The sequence below is a fragment of the Scyliorhinus torazame genome, chromosome 1 (assembly GCF_047496885.1).
Source record: "Scyliorhinus torazame isolate Kashiwa2021f chromosome 1, sScyTor2.1, whole genome shotgun sequence".
Lineage (NCBI taxonomy): Eukaryota > Metazoa > Chordata > Chondrichthyes > Carcharhiniformes > Scyliorhinidae > Scyliorhinus > Scyliorhinus torazame.
Window position 1 is genome coordinate 220898905 of NC_092707.1, and position 20379 is coordinate 220919283.

Genomic DNA, 20379 nt, shown 5'->3' on the forward strand with positions numbered 1-20379 from the left:
AACCAAATCCAACGTGGCCTCGCCTCTTGTTGGCCTGTCAACATATTGTTTCAGGAAACCCTCCTGCACACACTGTACAAAAAACGACCCATCTATTGTACTCGAACTATATCTTTTCCAGTCAATATTTGGAAAGTTAAAGTCTCCCATAATAACTACCCTGTTACTTTCGCTCATATCCAAAATCATCTTCGCCATCCTTTCCTCTACATCCCTAGAACTATTAGGAGGCCTATAAAAAACTCCCAACAGGGTGACCTCTCCTTTCCTGTTTCTAACTTCAGCCCATACTACCTCGGAAGAAGAGTCCCCATCTAGCATCCTCTCCGCCACCGTAATACTGCTCTTGACTAGCAGCGCCACACCTCCCCCTCTTTTGCCTCCTTCTCTGAGCTTACTAAAACTCCTAAACCCCGGAACCTGCAACATCCATTCCTGTCCCTGCTCTATCCATGTCTCCGAAATGGCCACAACATCGAAGTCCCAGGTACCAACCCATGCTGCCAGTTCCCCTACCTTGTTTCGTATACTCCTGGCATTGAAGTAGACACACTTCAAACCACCTACCTGAACACTGGCCCCCTCCTGCGACGTCAAATCTGTGCTCCTGACCTCTATACTCTCATTCTCCCTTACCCTAAAACTACAATCCAGGTTCCCATGCCCCTGCTGCATTAGTTTAAACCCCCCCAAAGAGCACTAACAAATCTCCCCCCCCCCCCCCCCCCCCAGGATATTTGTGCCCCTCAGATTCAGATGTAGACCATCCTGTCTGTAGAGGTCCCACCTTCCCCAGAAAGAGCCCCAGTTATCCAAAAATCTGAATCCCTCCCGCCTGCACCATCCCTGTAGCCACGTGTTTAAATGCTCTCTCTCCCTATTCCTCATCTCACTATCACGTGGCACGGGCAACAACCCAGAGATAACAACTCTGTTTGTTCTAGTTCTGAGCTTCCATCCTAGCTCCCTGAAAGCCTGCCTGACATCCTTGTCCCCTTTCCTACCTATGTCGTTAGTGCCAATGTGGACCACGACTTGGGGCTGCTCCCCCTCCCCCCTAAGGACCCGGAAAACACGATCCGAGACATCACGTACCCTTGCACCTGGGAGGCAACATACCAAACGTGAGTCTCTCACGCTCCCACAAAATCTCCTATCTGTGCCCCTGACTATAGAGTCCCCAATTACGAATGCTCTGCTCCTCTTCCCCCCTTCCCTTCTGAGCAACAGGGGCAGACTCCGTGCCAGAGGCCCGTACCCCATGGCTTACCCCTGGTAAGTCCCCCCCCCCCACAAGTATCCAAAGCGGTATACTTGTTTCTCAGGGGAACGACCGCAGGGGATCCCTGCACTAACTGCTTTTTCCCAGTCCCTCTTACAGTTACCCACCTATCTCCAATCTTTGGTGTAACCCCAGGAGTGATGACTCTGACCAATAGGTATCTTTTATGTTAAAACAAATATTAATTTAAACATGATTAACCACATTAACTCAAAGAAATAGCTTCACAATTAATGGTTAAATAATTATTAAATAAAAAGGAAAAACTTAAACTTACTATCTACACCTGCCATTAATTCCAATCAAGCAACCCAATAGTGTTTAAATGCCAATAATAAAGTTAACAAAACAGGTTACTTGCTTATCTGTGCAGATACTTTTAGAAAGAGATCCTTTCAAGAGCAGGCCTGCTCTACCTAAGCATTTGACAAAACTGCTGTTGAACTTAAAATTCTTCAACAGGCTGCAAATCGACCAATAGACCTGGCTCCTCTCATTAGTTTAATCATCTGCATCCCACTCAGTTCGATATCCTGCTTAGCTAGGTCTAAATACAAACCCTCATACATTAGCTACACTCCAGGGAATCCCCAGCAATCACAACACTATTCCATTAGCCCTTTATCTATAATCAAGTAAGTGGTGAGAATGAATGATTACCTCACCTTTTGCTACTCTTCAATTACAGCTTTGGTAGGCACACTGCCTGTATGTATTTCAAACCAGGGTTTTTTAATAACATTATTGCCACAAATATAAAATATATAATAATTTCTACATTGATCATACTACTTTGATAGTTTTCAGGATTCTCAGGCCTTGCCTGATTATCTGTTGCTTCACTGGTAAATTCTAGTTCTTGATCTTCAGCTCCACTTTCTGGTTCAGAGCAGGGTTACGTTTTATTTGTTTTGCATGGAACATAGAAAACTACAGCACAGGAACAGGCCCTTCGGCCCTCCCAGCCTGCGCCGATCCAGATCCTTTATCTAAACCTGTTGCCTATTTTCCAAGGATCTACTTCCCTCTGTTCCCCGCCCGTTCATATATCTGTTTAGATGCATCTTAAATGATGCTTATCGTGCCTGCCTCTACCACCTCCGCTGGCAAAGCGTTCCAGGCACCCACCACCCTCTGCGTAAAAAACTTTCCACGCACATCTCCCTTAAACTTACCCACTCTCACCTTGAAATCGTGACCCCTTGTAATTGACACCCCCACTCTTGGAAAAAACTTGTTGCTATCCACCCTGTCCATAGCTCTCATCATTTTGTAGACCTCAACCTCCGTCTTTCCAACGAAAACAATCCTAATCTACTCAACCTTTCTTCATAGCTAACACCCTCCATACCAGGCAACATCCTGGTGAACCTCCTCTGCACCCTCTCCAAAGCATCCACATCCTTCTGGTAATGTGGCGACCAGAACTGCACGCAGTGCCCTATCCTAAGTCTCCTATACAACTGTAACATGACCTGCCGACTCTTGTACTCAATACCCTGTCCGATGAAGGCAAGCATGCTGTATGCCTTCTTGACCACTCTATCGACCTGCGTTGCCACCTTCAGGGTACAATGGACCTGAACTCCCAGATCTCTCTGTACATCAATTTTCCCCAGGACACTTCCATTGACCGTATAGTCTGCTGTTGAATTGGATCTTCCAAAATGCATCACCTCGCGTTTGCCTGGATTGAACTCCATCTGCCATTTCTCTGCCCAACTCTCCAATTTATCTGTATTTTGCTGTATTCTCTGACAGCCCCCTCGCTATCTGCAACTCCACCAATCTTAGTATCATCTGCAAACTTGTTAATCAGACCACCTATACCGTCGTCCAGATCATTTATGTATATCACAAACAACAGTGGTCCGAGCACGGATCCCTGTGGAACACCACTAGTCACCATTCTCCATTTTGAGACACTCCCTTCCACCACTACTCTGTCTCCTGTTGCCCAGCCAGTTCTTTATCCATCTAGCTAGTACACCCGGAACCCCACACGACTTCACTTTTTCTATCAACCTGCCATGGGAAACTTTATCAAACGCCTTACTGAAGTCAATGTATATGACATCTACAGCCCTTCCCTCATCAATTAACTTTGTCACTTCCTCAAAGAATTCTATTAGGTTTTGTAAGACATGACCTTCCACTACCACTGGGCTTGTGGAGTACTGAGCCGGCGAGAACGGCAGAGGTACCGTTACGAAAGCCTCCAAACTCGTACCCTTACAGGATGCCTCCTCCACTCGCTGCCACACCGTCCCCTCGCCCACTACCCACTTCCTAACCATCGATATATTCGTCCCCCAGTAATAATTAATAAAATTCGGAAGGGGCAAGCCGCCCATCCCGCGCCCCCGTTCTAAAAGGAACTTCCTCACCCTCGGAGCCTTACCAGCCCATACAAAACCCAAGATCACCGCATTCATCTTTCTGAAAACTGCCTTGGGGATAAAAATTGGAAGACATTGAAACACAAATAGTAATCTCGGGAGGACTGTCATATTCACAGTCTGTACCCTCCCCGCCAATGCCAGCGGGAGCATATCCCATCTGCGGAAGTCCCCTTTCATTTGCTCAACCGCCCTGCCCAAATTTAACTTATGGAACTGACCCCAGTCCCTTGCCACCTGAATCCGCAGGTACCTAAAACTCCTCCTCACCACTTTAAACGGTAACTCCCTCAGTCTCATCTCCTGTCGCCATGCCTGAATCGCGATCATATCACTCTTACCCATGTTTCATTTGTAGCACAAGGATCAACCACATTCCTCCAATATCTCCATGATCCCAGCCATTCCCCCCAATGGGTCTGTTATGTAGAGGAGCAAGTCGGCCGTGTAGAGTGAAACCCTGTGCTCCACCCCCCCCCCCCCCCCCCTCACTATCCCCCACCAGATGTTCGATGACCTAAGCGCCATTGCCAAGGGCTCCATGACCAGGGCAAACAGTAGTGGGGAGAGTGGACACCCCTGTCTTGTCCCCCTACACAAACTAAAATATTCTGACCGGATCCGGTTGGCCCTTACATTCGCCACCGGTGTCTGATATAACAGCCAGACCCAGTGAACGAATCCCTGCCCGAATCCAAACCTTCCCAAGATATCCCACAGGTACTGCCACTCGACCCAATCAAATGCCTTTTCTGCATCCATGGCTACCACTACCTCAACCTTGTGCCCCTCCGCTGGCATCATTATCACATTTAAGAGCTGTCTAATGTTGGACGTCAGGTGACGTCCCTTCGCAAACCCTGTCTGGTCCTCCCCCATCACCTCCGGGAAAAAATCCTCAATGTGCGTGGTCAAGGTCTTTGTCAGCAAATTTGCATCTACATTTAACAGGGAGATCGGCCTATACGATCCACAGTTCTCTGGATCCTTATCCCGCTTCAGAATAAGGGAAACCGATGCCTGCGATTATATTGGGGAGAGCACTCCCAGCTCCTTGGACTCATTAAAAGCCTATAACAGGAGAGGCCGCAGCAGCCTGGAAAACGTTTTGTACAACTCGACTGGGTATCCATCAGGTCCCGGAGCCTTGCCGATTGCATTGCCCCCAATCCGTCTATAATCTCCCCAAGCCGATTGGGCCTTCCACCAACTCCTCATCTATCCTTGGGAACTCCAGCCCCCCCCAAGAATAGCTTCATGCCCTTCTCCCTGGCTGGCGGTTCCGATTTGTATAGTCTACTATAAAATTCCCGAAACACATGATTCACTCCCGCCGGATCCGCAACCACCTTTGCCCCCCTGTATCCTTTACTTTCCCAATTTCTCTCGCCACCTCCTGTTTCCTCAGCTGATACGTCAACATCCTGCTGGCTTTTTCCCCATATTCATACACCTTCCTCAGCTGCTCCTCCTCCTTACCTGTGGACAGGAGCCCAAATTCCATTTGCTGTCAGAAGCCCCTCATCCGGAGACTCCGCATACCTCCTGTCCACCTATAAAGGTTCGCCTATCAGCCTGTCCAACTCCACCTGTTCAACCTTCTCTTTGTGGGCCCGAATCGAATGATAACTGCCTTCAGTGCCTCCCACACCACCCCTCCCTCACCGGTATCATTAATCCTTATGTATCCCCGAATGGCCTCCCTCACCCCCTCACGCACCTCGTCCTCCGCTAGCAGCCCTACATCTAACCTCCATTGTGGCCGCTGGGCCTTTCCTTTGCTCACTTGCAGGTCCACCCAGTGTGTGGCGTGGTCTGACACCACAATTGCTGAATATTTAATATCCACCACCTCAGCCAGCCGCGTTTTGTCCAGCACAAAGAAACCTATCCGGGAGTACACCTTATGCACATGAGAGTAGAATGAAAACTCCTTACACCTTGGCCTCCCAAATCTCTATGGGTCCACCCCTCCCATGTGCTCCATAAACCCCCATAGCTCTTTTGCCATAGCTGACACCTTTCCGGACCTGGGACTCGACCAGTCCAGTCTCGGATCCAGGATCGCGTTAAAGTCACCCCCCCCCCCCCCCATAATTAATTGATGTGAATCCAGGTCTGGGATCTTCCCTAGCACCCTCCTAAAAAACTCGACATCATCCCAGTTTGGTGCATATATATTTACCAATACCATGGCCATTCCCTCCAGCTTCCCACTAACCATGATGAATCAACCCCCCGGGTCCGCCTTTACCCTCCGCACCTCAAATGCCACCCTTTTATTGACCAGGATTGCCACACCCCTCATTTTAAAGTCCAATCCTGAATGTCCGACCCATCCCTTCCTCAACCTAACCTGATCCCCCACCTTCAAGTGTGTCTCCTGCAACATGGCCACGTCCGCCTTCAGTTGCCTCAAGTGTGTGAATACACAGGTCCTTTTGACCGGCCCGTTTAGCCCACGAATGTTCCATGTGACCAGCCTCGTCGGGGGCACCCCACCCCCCTCCCCTGCCGGTCAGCCATAACCTCTCCTGGGCCAGTCCTTGGCCCATGTCCTGCACCTCACCTGGCCAGCCCCCAGGCAGCTACCGCCATTAACTCTCCTCCTCCACCAACTTAAAAGTCCCCTCCCCGTCAGCAGTCTTATTCCCCCCCCCCCCCACACACACACATTGGTCTTCAGCTCACCCCCCACTTTGCTTCTGTGAATTAGCCCTCCCAGCTAGCCTGGCACCCCCCATCCCTGGCGCCTAGCATCTTACTAGGTCACCCACAGGCAGGCCGGGTACAGCAGTCCAAACTTTATTCCCTTTTCATACAGGGCCGCCTTGACATTTGTTATGGGCCAGGGTTTAGAGAACTCCAAAGTATATCATGGAGATCACCTGACCCACAACTTTTACTAGATTGTGGTATGGGGAGCACACGGCCTACTCTACAGGTATGGTGCAGCAGAAATCTAGAAGTATTTTTTATAGCAAAATAATGTTTATTCTATGAACTCAGCTAACCTTTTTTAAAACATACAGTGAACACCTTAGCAACCATCAATTCAAATACAACCCCCAAAGAATACAACACTCGAAGGAATCCTTAAACTTTCCTTTTAACATCCATAAGACAAAAAACCTTTTTACAGAAGCACATCAGGTTTAAATTCTCTACTGAGAGCAGTTATCACTCTGAATTCACCAAATGATCTAGAGATAATCTTTAGAGAGATCAAAATTACACCTTCTTTGGCTGGCTGCAGCTCCAACACTAAAACGAAACTAAAAAACACAGACACACCCAAGCTTTTCCTCAAAGCGAAACTAAAAAGCAGAGCCAGAGCTCAGCTCCACCCACACAGACATCACTGCAGCCACTTGAGATGACAAACATTTCTTAAAGTGACATCCCCATGACACCTTGTTAAAACTCGCTCGCTCTCTTTGCAAGTTCTGCTCCCAGGTCCTTGTACACCCGGATCTCAGCATCTTCCCATGTATATCGCCGCGTCTGCCTGGCCCACCTCATAATGCGTTCCTTGTCCAGGAACCGATGCAATCATACCACCATCACCCTCGGGGGCTCACCCCCCCCCCCCAGGGGCTTACGCATAAGCGTCCTGTGGGCCTGGTCCACCTCTAGCGGTTTGTCGAATGCACTTTCTCCCAGCAGCTTCTCCAACATCTTCCCCACATATGCGCCAGCATCCGACCCTTCTTTTCCCTCCAGTAGACCCACGATCCGAATGTATTGCCTCCGAGAACGGTTCTCCACGTCCTCCACTTTCTCCAGCAGTCGCTTCTGCTCGTCTTGCAGCATCCCGATTTCTACTGCCATCGAGGGCGACTGCTCCGCCTGCTCCCCCGCCAGCTCCTCCAGTCTCTGGATCGCCTGTCCTTGGGTCGTCAGTCTCGCCTCTACGCCCTGATCGAGTCGACCACCCGGGCCAGGTCCTTCGCACATTCCTTGCGTTGTTGAGTGAATTTCTCATTTAGGAAGCTCACCAGCTGGTCCGTCGACCACTGCGCTGTCGGGGCCGGACTCTGAGCATCTGCCATTGTCACACTTGATATCTGGTCCTCACTCGCCACCAACGTCTGGTTCCTCCTTTTCCGATTTCTTCTGGGCCGCAGCGCCATAAACTAGGGGTCCCCTCCTTCTGTTCCTGCTTCTACACACTTACTTTACAAAATTCCTGCAACAATGCGGCGTAAAAGCCACATAAAGACCACCATGAGCAGGAGCTGCCAAATGTGCGACCTTTCACTCCATGGCTGCCACCGGAGGTCCCCTTCAGTCCCTCACTTGGTGGCACACGGCCCAAGCACTTGATTTCATGAAGACCTATTTTGCACTTTTCTTTCTTCAGCTTTATATTTCTTTCTCTAGCTCTTGCCAACACCTGCCTCAGTGTGTGGTCATTTCTTCCCAAATGGCTCTCCAGACCAGCATATTGTTGATATAGGTTTCCACGTCCTAACCCTTTAAGCAGCTGTCTTACTGTTCTGTGGAGCTGAATTAATACCAAAAGGTAAAAGAAAGAAACTGATATTGCCCACCTCGAGGTTAAAACCTATTTCCGAATGCAGCCCCTTACCAGCCCTAATTTCCAATGGGGGGCTGCCGGGCATAAGCCCCACCCCCCTCCCCCCACGCCATTATATATACCTCGTGCTTCACAAACGAATGATCGAAAATCCCCCTTTATCCCCACAAAGAGAAAAACAGATCTTATAAGCAAATATCAAACATTATCGACAGGATATCACAACACTCAGTCCAACCCACAGAAAGTATAGATTTTATCCAATACAGTTAACTGGACCTGAGTCCATGCTTTACATCCTCCGGTGTCTCAAAATAGTCTTTAGATTCATAGGTGACCTGCAACTTTGCTGGATATAAAGAACAAAGAACAGTACAGCACAAGAACAGGCCCTTTGGCCAGAGAGACCTGGGTGTGCTAGTGCATGAGTCGGAAAAAGTTGGTTTTCAGGTGCAACAGGTGATTAAGAAGGCAAATGGAATTTTGTCCTTCATTGCTAGAGGGATGGAGTTTAAGACTAGGGAGGTTATGCTGCAATTGTATAAGGTGTTAGTGAGGCCACACCTGGAGTATTGTGTTCAGTTTTGATCTCCTTACTTGAGAAAGGACATACTGGCGCTGGAGGGTGTGCAGAGGAGATTCATTAGGTTAATCCCAGAGCTGAAGGGGTTGGATTACAAGGAGAGGTTGAGTAGACTGGGACTGTACTCGTTGGAATTTAGAAGGATGAGGGGGGATCTTATAGAAACATATAAGATTATGAAGGGAATAGATAGGATAGATGCGGGCAGGTTGTTTCCACTGGCGGGTGAAAGCAGAACTAGGGGGCATAGCCTCAAAATAAGGGGAAGTAGATTTAGGACTGAGTTTAGGAGGAACTTCTTCACCCAAAGGGTTGTGAATCTATGGAATTCCTTGCCCAGAAGCAGTAGAGGCTCCTTCATTAAATGTTTTTAAGATAAAGATAGATAGTTTTTTGAAGAATAAAGGGATTAGGGTTATGTTGTTCGGGCCGGAAAGTGGAACTGAGTCCACAAAAGATCAGCCATGATCTCATTGAATGGTGGAGCAGGCTCGAGGGGCCAGATGGCCTACTCCTGCTCCTAGTTCTTATGTTCTTATGTTCTTATGTTCTTTGGCCCTCCAAGCCTGTGCCAATCATGGTGCCTGTCTAAACTAAGCCTTCTGCATTTCGGGGTCCGTATCCCTCTATTCCCGTCCCATTCGTGTACTTGTCAAGATGTCTCTTAAACGTCGCTATCGTATCTGCTTCCACACCTCCCCCGGCAGCGAGTTGCAGATACTCACCACTCTCTGTGTAAAAAAAAAAAAAAAACAACTAGCCTCATCTCTAAATTTTGCCCCTCGCACCTTAAACCGTATGCCCTCTGGTAATTGACTTTTCCACCCTGAGAAAAAGCTTCTGACTATCCACCCTGTCCATGCCACCAAAATTTTACAAAACTCCCATTAGGTTGCCCCTCAACCTCTGACATTCCAGTAAAAACAATCCGGGTTTGTCCAACTTCTCCTCGTAGCTAATACCCTCCAGACCAGGCAACATCCCGGTAAACCTCTTCTGTACCCTCTCCAAATTCTCCACATCCTTCTGGTAGTGTGGCGACCAGAATTCCACAAAATATTGCAAGTGTGGCTTAATTAAGATTCTGTACAGCTGCAGCATGACATAGAACATACAGTGCAGAAGGAGGCCATTCGACCCATCGAGTCTGCACCGACCCACTTAAGCCCTCATTTCCACCCTATCCCCGTAACCCAGCAACCCACCCACTCTTTGGACACTAAGGGCAATTTATCATGGCCAATCCACCTAAGTAGAACCCTCAAGAGTATTGAAAGTCAGAGAGATCTAGGTGTACAGGTCCACAGGTCACTAAAAGGGGCAACACGGTAGCATTGTGGATAGCACAATTGCTTCACAGCTCCAGGGTTTCAGGTTCAATTCCGGCTTGGGACACTGTCTGTGCGGAGTCTGCACATCCTCCCCGTGTGTGCGTGGGTTTCCTCCGGGTGCTCCGGTTTCCTCCCACAGTCCAAAGATGTGCAGGTTAGGTGGATTGGCCATGATAAATTGCCCTTAGTGTCCAAAATTGCCCTTCGTGTTGGGTGGGGTTACTGGGTTACGGGGATAGGGTGGAGATGTTGACCTTGGGTGGGGTGCTCTTTCCAAGAGCAGGTGCAGACTCGATGGGCCAAATGGCCTCCTTCTGCACTGTAAATTCTATGAAACACAGGTTGAGAAGGTAGTCAAGAAGGCATACGGCATGCTTGCCTTCATTGGCCGGGGCATTGAGTATAAGAATTGGCAAGTCATGTTGCAGCTGTATAGAACATTAGTTCGGCCACACTTGGAGTATCGTGGTCAATTCTGGTCACCACACTACCAGAAGGAGGTGGAGGCTTTAGAGAGGGTGCAGAAGAGATTTACCAGAATGCTGCCTGGTATGGAGGGCATTAGCTATGAGGAGCGGTTGAATAAACTCGGTTTGTTCTCACTGGAACGACAGGGGTTGAGGGGCGACCTGATCGAGATCTACAAAATTTTGAGGGGCATAGACAGAGTGGATAGTCAGAGGCTTTTCCCCAGGGTAGAGGGTTCAATTACTAGGGGGCATAGGTTTAAGGTGAGAGGGGCAAGGTTTAGAGTAGATGTACGAGGCAAGTTTTTTACACAGAGGGTAGTGGGTGCCTGGAACTCGCTGCCGGAGGAGGTGGTGGAAGCAGGGACAATAGTGACATTTAAGGGGCATCTTGACAAATACATGAATAGGATGGGAATAGAGGGATACGGACCCAGGAAGTGTAGAAGATTGTAGTTTAGTCGGGCAGCATGGTCGGCACGGGCTTGGAGGGCCGAAGGGCCTGTTCCTGTGCTGTACTTTTCTTTTTTCTTTGTTCTTTGTTTAACCTGCACGTCTTTGGACTGTGGGAGGAAACCGGAGCACCCGGAGGAAACCCACGCAGACAACAAAGAACAAGAACAAAGAAATGTACAGCGCAGGAACAGGCCCTTCGGCCCTACAAGCCCGTGCCGACCATGCTGCCCGACTAAACTACAATCTTCTACACTTCCTGGGTCTGTATCCCTCTATTCCCAGCCTATTCATGTATTTGTCAAGATGCCCCTTAAATGTCACTATCGTCCCTGCTTCCACCACCTCCTCCGGTAGCGAGTTCCAGGCACCCACTACCCTCTGTGTAAAAAAACTTGCCTCGTACATCTACTCTAAACCTTGCCCCTCTCACCTTAAACCTATGCCCCCTAGTAATTGACCCCTCTACCCTGGGGAAAAGCTTCTGACTATCCACTCTGTCTATGCCCCTCAAAATTTTGTATACCTCTATCAGGTCTCCCCTCAACCTCCTTCGTTCCAGTGAGAACAAACCGAGTTTATTCAACCGCTCCTCATAGCTAATGCCCTCCATTACCAGGCAACATTCTGGAAAATCTCTTCTGCACCCTCTCTAAAGCCTCCACATCCTTCTGGTAGTGTGGCGACCAGAATTGAACACTATACTCCAAGTGTGGCCTAACTAAGGTTCTACATAGCTGCAACATGACTTGCCAATTCTTATACTCAATGCCCCGGCCAATGAAGGCAAGCATGCCGTATGCCTTCTTGACTACCTTCTCCACCTGTGTTGCCCCTTTCAATGACCTGTGGACCTGTACTCCTAGATCTCTTTGACTTTCAATACTCTTGAGGGTTCTACCATTCACTGTATATTCCCTACCTGCATTAGACCTTCCAAAATGCATTACCTCACATTTGTCCGGATTAAACTCCATCTGCCATCTCTCCGCCCAAGTCTCCAAACAATCGAAATCCTGCTGTATCCTTCGACAGTCCTCATCGCTATCCGCAATTCCACCAACCTTTGTGTCGTCTGCAAACTTACTAATCAGACCAGTTACATTTTCCTCCAAATCATTTATATATACTACAAAGAGCAAAGGTCCCAGCACTGATCCCTGTGGAACACCACTGGTCACAGCCCTCCAATTAGAAAAGCATCCTTCCATTGCTACTCTCTGCCTTCTATGGCCTAGCCAGTTCTGTATCCACCTTGCCAGCTCACCCCTGATCCCGTGTGACTTCACCTTTTGTACTAGTCTACCATGAGGGACCTTGTCAAAGGCCTTACTGAAGTCCATATAGACAACATCCACTGCCCTACCTACATCAATCATCTTAGTGACCTCCTCGAAAAACTCTATCAAGTTAGTGAGACACGACCTCCCCTTCACAAAACCGTGCTGCCTCTCACTAATACGTCCATTTGCTTCCAAATTGGAGTAGATCCTGTCTCGAAGAATTCTCTCCAGTAATTTCCCTACCACTGAAGTAAGGCTCACCGGCCTGTAGTTCCCGGGATTATCCTTGCTACCCTTCTTAAACAGAGGAACAACATTGGCTATCTCCAGTCCTCCGGGACATCCCCTGAAGACAGCGAGACATGGGGAGAACATGCAGACTCCGCACAGACAGTGATCCATGCCGGGAATCGAACCTGGGATCCTGGAGCTGTGAAGCCACAGTGCTATCCACTTGTGCTACCGTGCTGCCCAATTTTTATACTCTGTGCCCCGGCCGAAGAAAGCAAGCCTGCCTTGTGCCTTTGTGACTACGTTAGCCACCTGCATTGCTACTTTCAGTGACCTGTGGACCTGTGCACCCAGATCTCTCTGCCTGTCAAATAGTCCTAAGGGTTCTGCCATTTACTGTATACTTCCCTGCATTAGACCTTCCAAAATGTATTACTTCACATTTGCCCGGATTAAACTGCCATTTCTCCCTCATCTCCAACCGATATGTATCCTATTGTATCCTCTGACAATCCCCATCAAGCCGGTGGCAGAAGAAAGAACTTGGACACTTGTAAAACCTGCCAACTGCTGGAACCTTGGAACTCGTGTCTTTCAGTTGACTCATTCTATATGTCTTCTCCTGTCATGCAAGTCTTGCTGAGGGAAAGACGGGAGCATTTACGATCAGCCAACCTCTCCTCAGAAAGAACATTCCAGTTGATATCTGATTCTGGACACGTGTAAAACCCATACTTGTATTCTATTCTGGGTGTGAGTGTGTGGAAATAGTTTGGGAACACTTATCTTTATTATCTTCAGAAGGCGTTTGAGAGTCTCAGGCTGCTTATGAATATTTTGTTTGTAGATTAAGAGGAAATGTTGCAGAATGAATAGAAAATTGATTCATAAAAGGAGGGTACATCTTGGATTATGAAGTAGCGTTTCTAAATGCTCACAAATTGTGCTCTGAGTCTGAATTTTAAGTCTTCTCCCGCGGATGGAAATGGCTAGCACGAGGGGACATAGCCTTAAACTGAGGGGTAATAGATATAGGACAGAGGTCAGAGGTAGGTTCTTTACGCAAAGAGTAGTGAGGCCGTGGAATGCCCTACCTGCTACAGTAGTGAACTCGCCAACATTGAGGGCATTTAAAAGTTTATTGGATAAACATATGGATGATAATGGTATAGTGTAGGTTAGATGGCCCTTTGTTTCGGTGCAACATCGTGGGCCGAAGGGCCTGTACTGCGCTGTATTGTTCTATGTTCTATGTTCTATGTTGGTAATGTAAGGATCCTTATTGTTTATTCCCATATTTCCCCTTTTATTTTTGCCATTACATTTTTGATCCATGAATGATTTATTGACTTGTGTCTGTAAGGCAGCCTTTACTTTAATTCAAGCAGAAGGAAGCAGTGGTTTGTGCCTTTCATTCAAACAGAAGAATCCGGAAAGTTGTACTGGTTTAGACTGGTGATTGTGAACTGGTGGCATCAGTGATGACTTGGTTTGATTGATTTGGCTGGTGGCCAATAAATTGGCCAAAAAAGGCTGTGCGCTGCCTGATAATGGGTGGTGATTGGATCTGATCCCACTGGAATGTTTTCCGAGTCACGAGGTTCCAGTTTGGATTCAGTTTTGATGCTGGCAGCCTGGATGAAGAGATCTAACTAACTCTCTCAAAAAAGATCAAACTAATCCTCTCCAGAAGGTCACTGTGGGGGCTGACTCTCTTCAGCAGGACTGGGTGCCATTCTCTTGAGATTACAGAAGCTTGAAGTCAAACCACAAGCTGAAAGCAAGGTTTGATGTGAAATAAAGTGGGTGGGATTCTCCCATTGGGCGGGCTAAGTGCAGATGCAAAAACGGGAGTGTTTTACTCCAGCGTTGGTGCCCGTTCCGAGACCCGATTCTCCGGGCCACAGTGGGGTAGCACGGCGCTGGAGCGGCCCACGCCGCTCCGGCTGCCGTTCCCGGTGTGAACCCGGCACCGCAGGGTCTGCGCATGCGCAGTTGGCTCGGCGCCAACTAGCGCATGTGCAGTGGCCTTCTTCCCAGCATCGGCCCTGACGCCAAATGGCGCAGGGCGACAGGAGCCGGCGCAGAGGAATGGAGGCCCTTCGACAGAGAGGCCGACCCGCCGAATGGTGGGCCCCGATCGTGGGCCAGGCCAGTACGGAGGCCCCCCCCCCCCCCGGGGTCGGAGCCCCTCTCCCCCACAGGCCACCCCCGGACCCTTCAACGCCGAGGTCCCGCCGGCTCAGAGGATGTTAGAACGGCGCCGTAGGACTCAGCTTTTTGTTGACGGCCGTACGGGCCGGAGAATCGGGGCGCCGGCCCGTTCCGGCCCGCACTGCGGAGAATTGCATCCCGGCGGGAGGTCGGAGAATTCCGCCCAGTGACTCTCCAGAAAGCCTGCTGCCTGTGACTACTGAATTTTCTAACCAGTGGGGACCCTGAATGAATTACTTTGCAAAGAAGACCATTGCCAGCTGTAAACCAGAGATTTCAATCAGCAAGCTTGCTGTGAAGAAAGTATGTTCAAGAAGCAGAGACTCTTACCTTTTGACCTTCATCCTCATTATTTTTCACCTCTTTATTTTCACCCCTGTGTGTTTTAATCTATTTCTTGTGCGTGGGTAGAGGGTGGGGCAGTTAAAATGAGAGTCAGGTGTTAGGTGATAGTTAAAAAAAATTGAGTACCCAATTCTTTTTTCCAGTTAAGGGGCAATTTAGCATGGCCAATCCACCTACCTTGCATATCTTTTTTGGGGTGTGGGGGTGAAACCCACGCAGACAAGGGGAGAATGTGCAAACTCCACACAAGACAGTGATCCAGGGCTGGGATCGAACCTGAGTCCTCGCCACCATGAGGCAGCAGTGCTAACCACTGCATTACCATGCTGCCCACAGGTGATAGTTAACCAATTGTATTTACTGCATTTTTCCATGATAGTTATTCTAATAAAGAAACTAATTGTGTTTAAACTTACAAATCTGGTGACTGTAACAAGGGCCAAAGATGTTGGGCATTTTTAAATAAGAATTATTGGTTAATTCACTTGTGTTGTGACTCGGGGATGAGCAGGGCTTGAATTGACCACGCACTTGCCCAGGGTATCATAACAGTAAACAAAGGACATTTAAGCTCACTGGTCTGTGATCACATTCAATTGAATGAGCTATATTTTGGTGGTATATGTGACATTTTATAATGTACTCTAAGAAGATTGTATTGAATGTATATTTATTTTTCAGATTGAAATTTTGTTGATCTGTTCTTTGCAGGATAGCACCAATGCGATTGTATACACTCTCAAAGAGGCACTTTGTCTTGGTGTTTGTTGTGTTCTTCATCTGTTTTGGGCTGATAGTTTTTATCGGAATAGCTGGTAAGTACAAAAGAACAGAATTTGAATTTAATACTACTAAATAGAGATGCTAATTGTTGATGACAAAGCTCGACTCAGATTTTTAGGCAAAGAGATTTTGCCTTCTGAGATATGATCATTTTCTGCACGTAATAATGGATTGCTTTTGAAATTTGATCTTGGAAAGTATGGGTCTGGTTGTGGAGAGAAAAACAAAGTTAACGTTTTGTGTCAAATATGATTGTTTAAAATTTGTGATCTGGTAGAGTAGGTACATGATAAACCGTCCATATTATTCCTCCTTTGCAGTGTCGATTTGGGGATTGTTGGGTTCTTAGCTCCCCCACACAAACGGCATGATCGTTTTGTCTGTTATTGAAGAAGGCCTTGGGGATGAAGATTGGTATGGATCTAAACAGGAAGAGGAACCTCGGCAGTACATTCAATTTGATCGTCTGCACCCTCCCCGCCAGGAAAAGCGGGAGTGCATCCCATCCCTGTAGGCCCTTTTTAACTTCCTCCGCCAGACTGGTCAGATTCCACTTGTGGATCTGTGTCCAGTCATGAGCTACCTGGATACCCAGGTAGCAGAACTTGTTTTGGACTAGTTTGAATTGTAGTCCCTCCAGCTCTGCCCCTCCCTGTTCGGGTTCACCGGGAATGTCTCGCTCTTGCCCAGGTTGGAGCTGGTTTAGCACAGTGGGCTAAACAGCTGGCTTGTAATGCAGAACAAGGCCAGCAGCACAGGTTCAATTCGCGTACCAGCCCCCGAACAGGTGGCGGAATATGGCGACTAGGGGCTTTTCACAGTAACTTCATTGAAGCCTACTTGTGACAATAAGCTATTATTATTGTTATTATTATTATTATTAGGTTGAGTTTGTGCCCTGGAAGGCTCCAAAGTCTTCCAGGGTCTTCATGATTGCTTTCACGGCGTACTGTGGGTCCGAGACATAGAGGAGCAAGTCATCCGCCTAGAGTGGAACTCTGTGCTCTCTGCCCCCTCTTTGGATGCCCTTCCAATTTTTGCGTCTCGCAGAGTGATCGGCAGGGGTTCAATTGCCAGGGTGAACAGGAGCGGGGACATTGGGCATCCCTGCAGTGAGCCTCTGTGCAGTTGGGGGTATTCGGAGCTGGTGGTGTTTGTCAGAACACTCGCCTTCGAGGTGTTGTACAGGAGTTTCACCCAGGAGGTAAACCCTGCTCCTTGCCCAAACTGCTTCATTACCTCGATGAGGTACTTCCACTCAACCCTAACAAAGGCCTTTTCTGCATCCAGGGAGATGATCACCTCTGGTATTCTCTCCCCGGGGGTGTGGTGGGGGGGGGGGGGGGGGGGGGAGGGGGGAGTGTCATTATTACATTCAGCAGCCGCCTGATGTTCGCAGTTAGCTGCCTACCCTTGACAAAGCCCATCTGGTTCTCTGTGACTCCCTCTGGTATGCACTTCTACAGTCGCTTGGCCAGGACCTTCGCGGGTAAATTCATGTCAACATTGAACAGTGAAATTAGTATGTATAATCCGCATTCCATCGGGTCTTTGTCTTTTTTGCGTATCAGCGAAATCGTGGCTTGTGTCAGCATAGGAAGCAGGGTGTTGCAAACATGTCTCTTAGATGTGGGCCAGGGCTGGCGCGATTTTTTTATTGAGGTCTGCCAGGAACCCATCGGGTCCCGGCACCTTCCCCGCTTGCACATGAAACTGATACTCTGCATGATTTCGCCCAGTCCTATTGGTGCTTCCAGTTACCCCCGCCTATCATCCCCCACGACTGGCATGTCCAGTCCATCGAGGAACCGTTTCATCCCCGCGCCTCCGTCGTGGGCCTCGGAAGTGTACAGTCCACAGTAGAAGGTGTCAAACGTCCAGTTGACCTCTTTTTGATCTCTATTCTGCCTCTGCTATTCTTTAACTGAAAGAAAGAAAGTCGCTTATTGTCACAAGTAGGCTTCAAATGAAGTTACTGTGAAACGCCCCTAGTCGCCACATTCCGGCGCCTGTTCCGAGAGGCTGGTACGGGAATTGAACTGTGCTGCTGGCCTGCCTTGGTCTGTTTTCAAAGCCAGTGATTTAGCCTGTGCTAAACCAGCCCCTTTGTGCTAAACTGCGCTATCTCCCTAGTGGCTGCATGTTTTCTCGGCTAGTGAGCCAGTAGAAGGACAGCCTTTTCTCCGTGTTCGAGAAGGTCCCCCATGTCTAGCGGAGTTGGTGGATAGCAGGTTAAAGTCCATTTGCAGCGGTTTCCTTTCCGCCAGCCTCAGTGTCTCCCAGAACGTGGAAGGTGACACTTCCCTATTCTGGTTATTAGTAATGTACTTGCCTATGGGCTATGATGTTTTTGACAGAAGGCCTTGTTGGCCAAGAGGTTGTTGTCCAGCCTCCATATGGGCACTGGGCATGACCCATCTCCAACCTCACATCCAAGTATGGTCAGAGAAGACAATCGCTGAATATTCCACCCTAGCTATTTTTGGAAGCACCTATTTCACCACTGCAAACAAGTCGATCTGGTGGTATACCTTGTGCACCGGCAAAAAGAACGCGAATTCCCTCTCACCGAGGTGTAGAAACCACCATGGGTCCACTGCCCCCATCTGGTCCATGAATGCTCCCAGTTCCCTAGCCATGCCTGTCTTTTTCCCCGTTTGATTGGTTCATCAGAGGGCCCTGTAGGCAGTTTAGGTCACCCCCCAATGATGAGTCGGTGTGTATCAATGTCGGGGATTTCCGCCATGATCTTCTTTATAAAATCTGTGTCATCCCAATTGGGCTTGTACACATTTACCAGGACACTGCTGTCCCCCTTGGTCCATAACCTCCTTCTATCAATGAATCTTATCCTCATGCTAATCAATATGGCTACTCCTCTAGCCCTTGTCCCGTGGCAAGAATGGTCTGTCTGTCCGACCCAACTCTTTCTTACCCGTAGTCGGTTATTCTCCCTCAAGTGTGGCTCTTGCAGGAAGACTATGTCGGCTTTCAGACTTCCTAAGTGGGCAAGACTCTGGACCTTTTCACTAGGCCGTTGAGTCCCCTGACATTCCAGATGATAATATTGGTGGGGGAATTTTGTCCACCTGTTCCTGCGGGATCAACCATACTTCCTGTGGATGCTCCCCTGCACTCCAGGGTTTCCCTTTGTTAGGGGGCCGTCCAAAATGGCTGCGGCCGCCGTTCTCACTATGAGGCCGGGCCCCTCCACTCCGGTGGTTTCCCTTTGTTTAGGGTCCCTCCAAAGTGGCTGCTTGAGGCGCCACCTTGTTTCGTCCGTCTGCTCCCTACCCTTGAAGCCAATCCAAGAACCAACTCTTTTTTCCCGTCCTATTTCCTACATGTTCCTTTTCCCCTGTCCCTCCCCGGTCCCTCCTCCCTGCGTCAGTCTCTTCCCCCCACCTCTGGTCCGTGCTCCCTCCATGCCGAGATGTGTGCCGCGGCTCCCCTAACTGCCGTCTTCCCGTGCTAGACCCTGAGGCTGGTCTAGCCACTTGCTTATGCCTGCTGACTGTTTGCTTTCTCTGCCTGCAACTTCACCAGCATTTCCCAGTCCTTACTCTCTCCTGTGACCCGGTCTTTTTGATCAGAATGAGGCAGTACACTCCCATGCAAACATGGTAACTGTTCAATAAGTCTCTTTCTTTAGTGAACTTCCTCCGATCCGCCTTCATTGTTGCCTCGCCTGCCGTTGGCCAGCACAAAATCATTTGCCTCTGCCGGGGTATTGAAGTAGTGCTCTTTGTTCTGGTACAGGACCCAGAGTCTGGCTGGGTATAGCATGCCAAATCGTACTCCATTTTTGTATAGCACCGACTTTGCCTGGTTGAACCCAGCTCTTTGTTTTGCCAAACCTGCCTCAATGTCTTGGTAAATACAGATATGTCCTACCTATGTGCTTGTTCTAGTCAGTCTTGCCCACCGCAGGATCCTCTCCCGGTCCTAATATCGGTGCAGCTTCACGATGATCGCTCTCGGCTGCTCCCCCGCCTTGAGCTTCCATTTGAGCGATCTGTGTGGCCTGTCCGAGTTGTGGGGGGGTTGGGTAAGCTGTCCCTCCCGACTGGGTTGCCCAGCATTTGGGCAATGTAGCCCGTCAGGTCTCTACCCTCGATACCTTCTGGCAGGCCCACAATCCGAACATTCGGTCGTCGGACCTGTTCTCCTCGTCCTTGAATGTCCCCTTTAAGCTCCCTTGGGCCGCCACTAATCTTTTGACTTCTGCTTCCAGAGCGACAAACGTGTCCATCGAGGCTCTCTTCAGGTTGTAGATCGTCCTCTCCTGTGCCTCCATTTTCTTCCCCAACCTGTTGATTGTTTTTTGTAAGGTGTGATTCTGTCATCACCACCTTGACCGCCACCTGGATTTCAATTTTGATCGCCCCTTTCCTGGCGGCCATCTCCTTCTTGAGGAAGGTCTTCCATCCGTCTCCAGGTGGCGAGGGGGGGGGGGGGGGATGATGCT

The 20379-nt window shown here is 48.9% G+C and overlaps 1 protein-coding gene across 8 annotated transcripts in view; it reads left to right on the plus strand.

Moving 5' to 3' along the window:
• The window catches only part of tmem181 (transmembrane protein 181), a 391617-nt gene that overhangs the window by 60054 nt on the left and 311184 nt on the right, over positions 1 to 20379 (plus strand). For 7 of the 8 annotated variants that reach the window (XM_072502600.1, XM_072502554.1, XM_072502568.1 and 4 more), the window contains exon 2: positions 15840 to 15943. The exons of the other annotated variant lie outside the window; for it this stretch is intronic. In XM_072502600.1, the coding sequence (XP_072358701.1) occupies positions 15840 to 15943 (104 nt within the window). The remainder of the gene's footprint in view (positions 1 to 15839; positions 15944 to 20379) is intronic. 8 annotated transcript variants of the gene reach the window in all.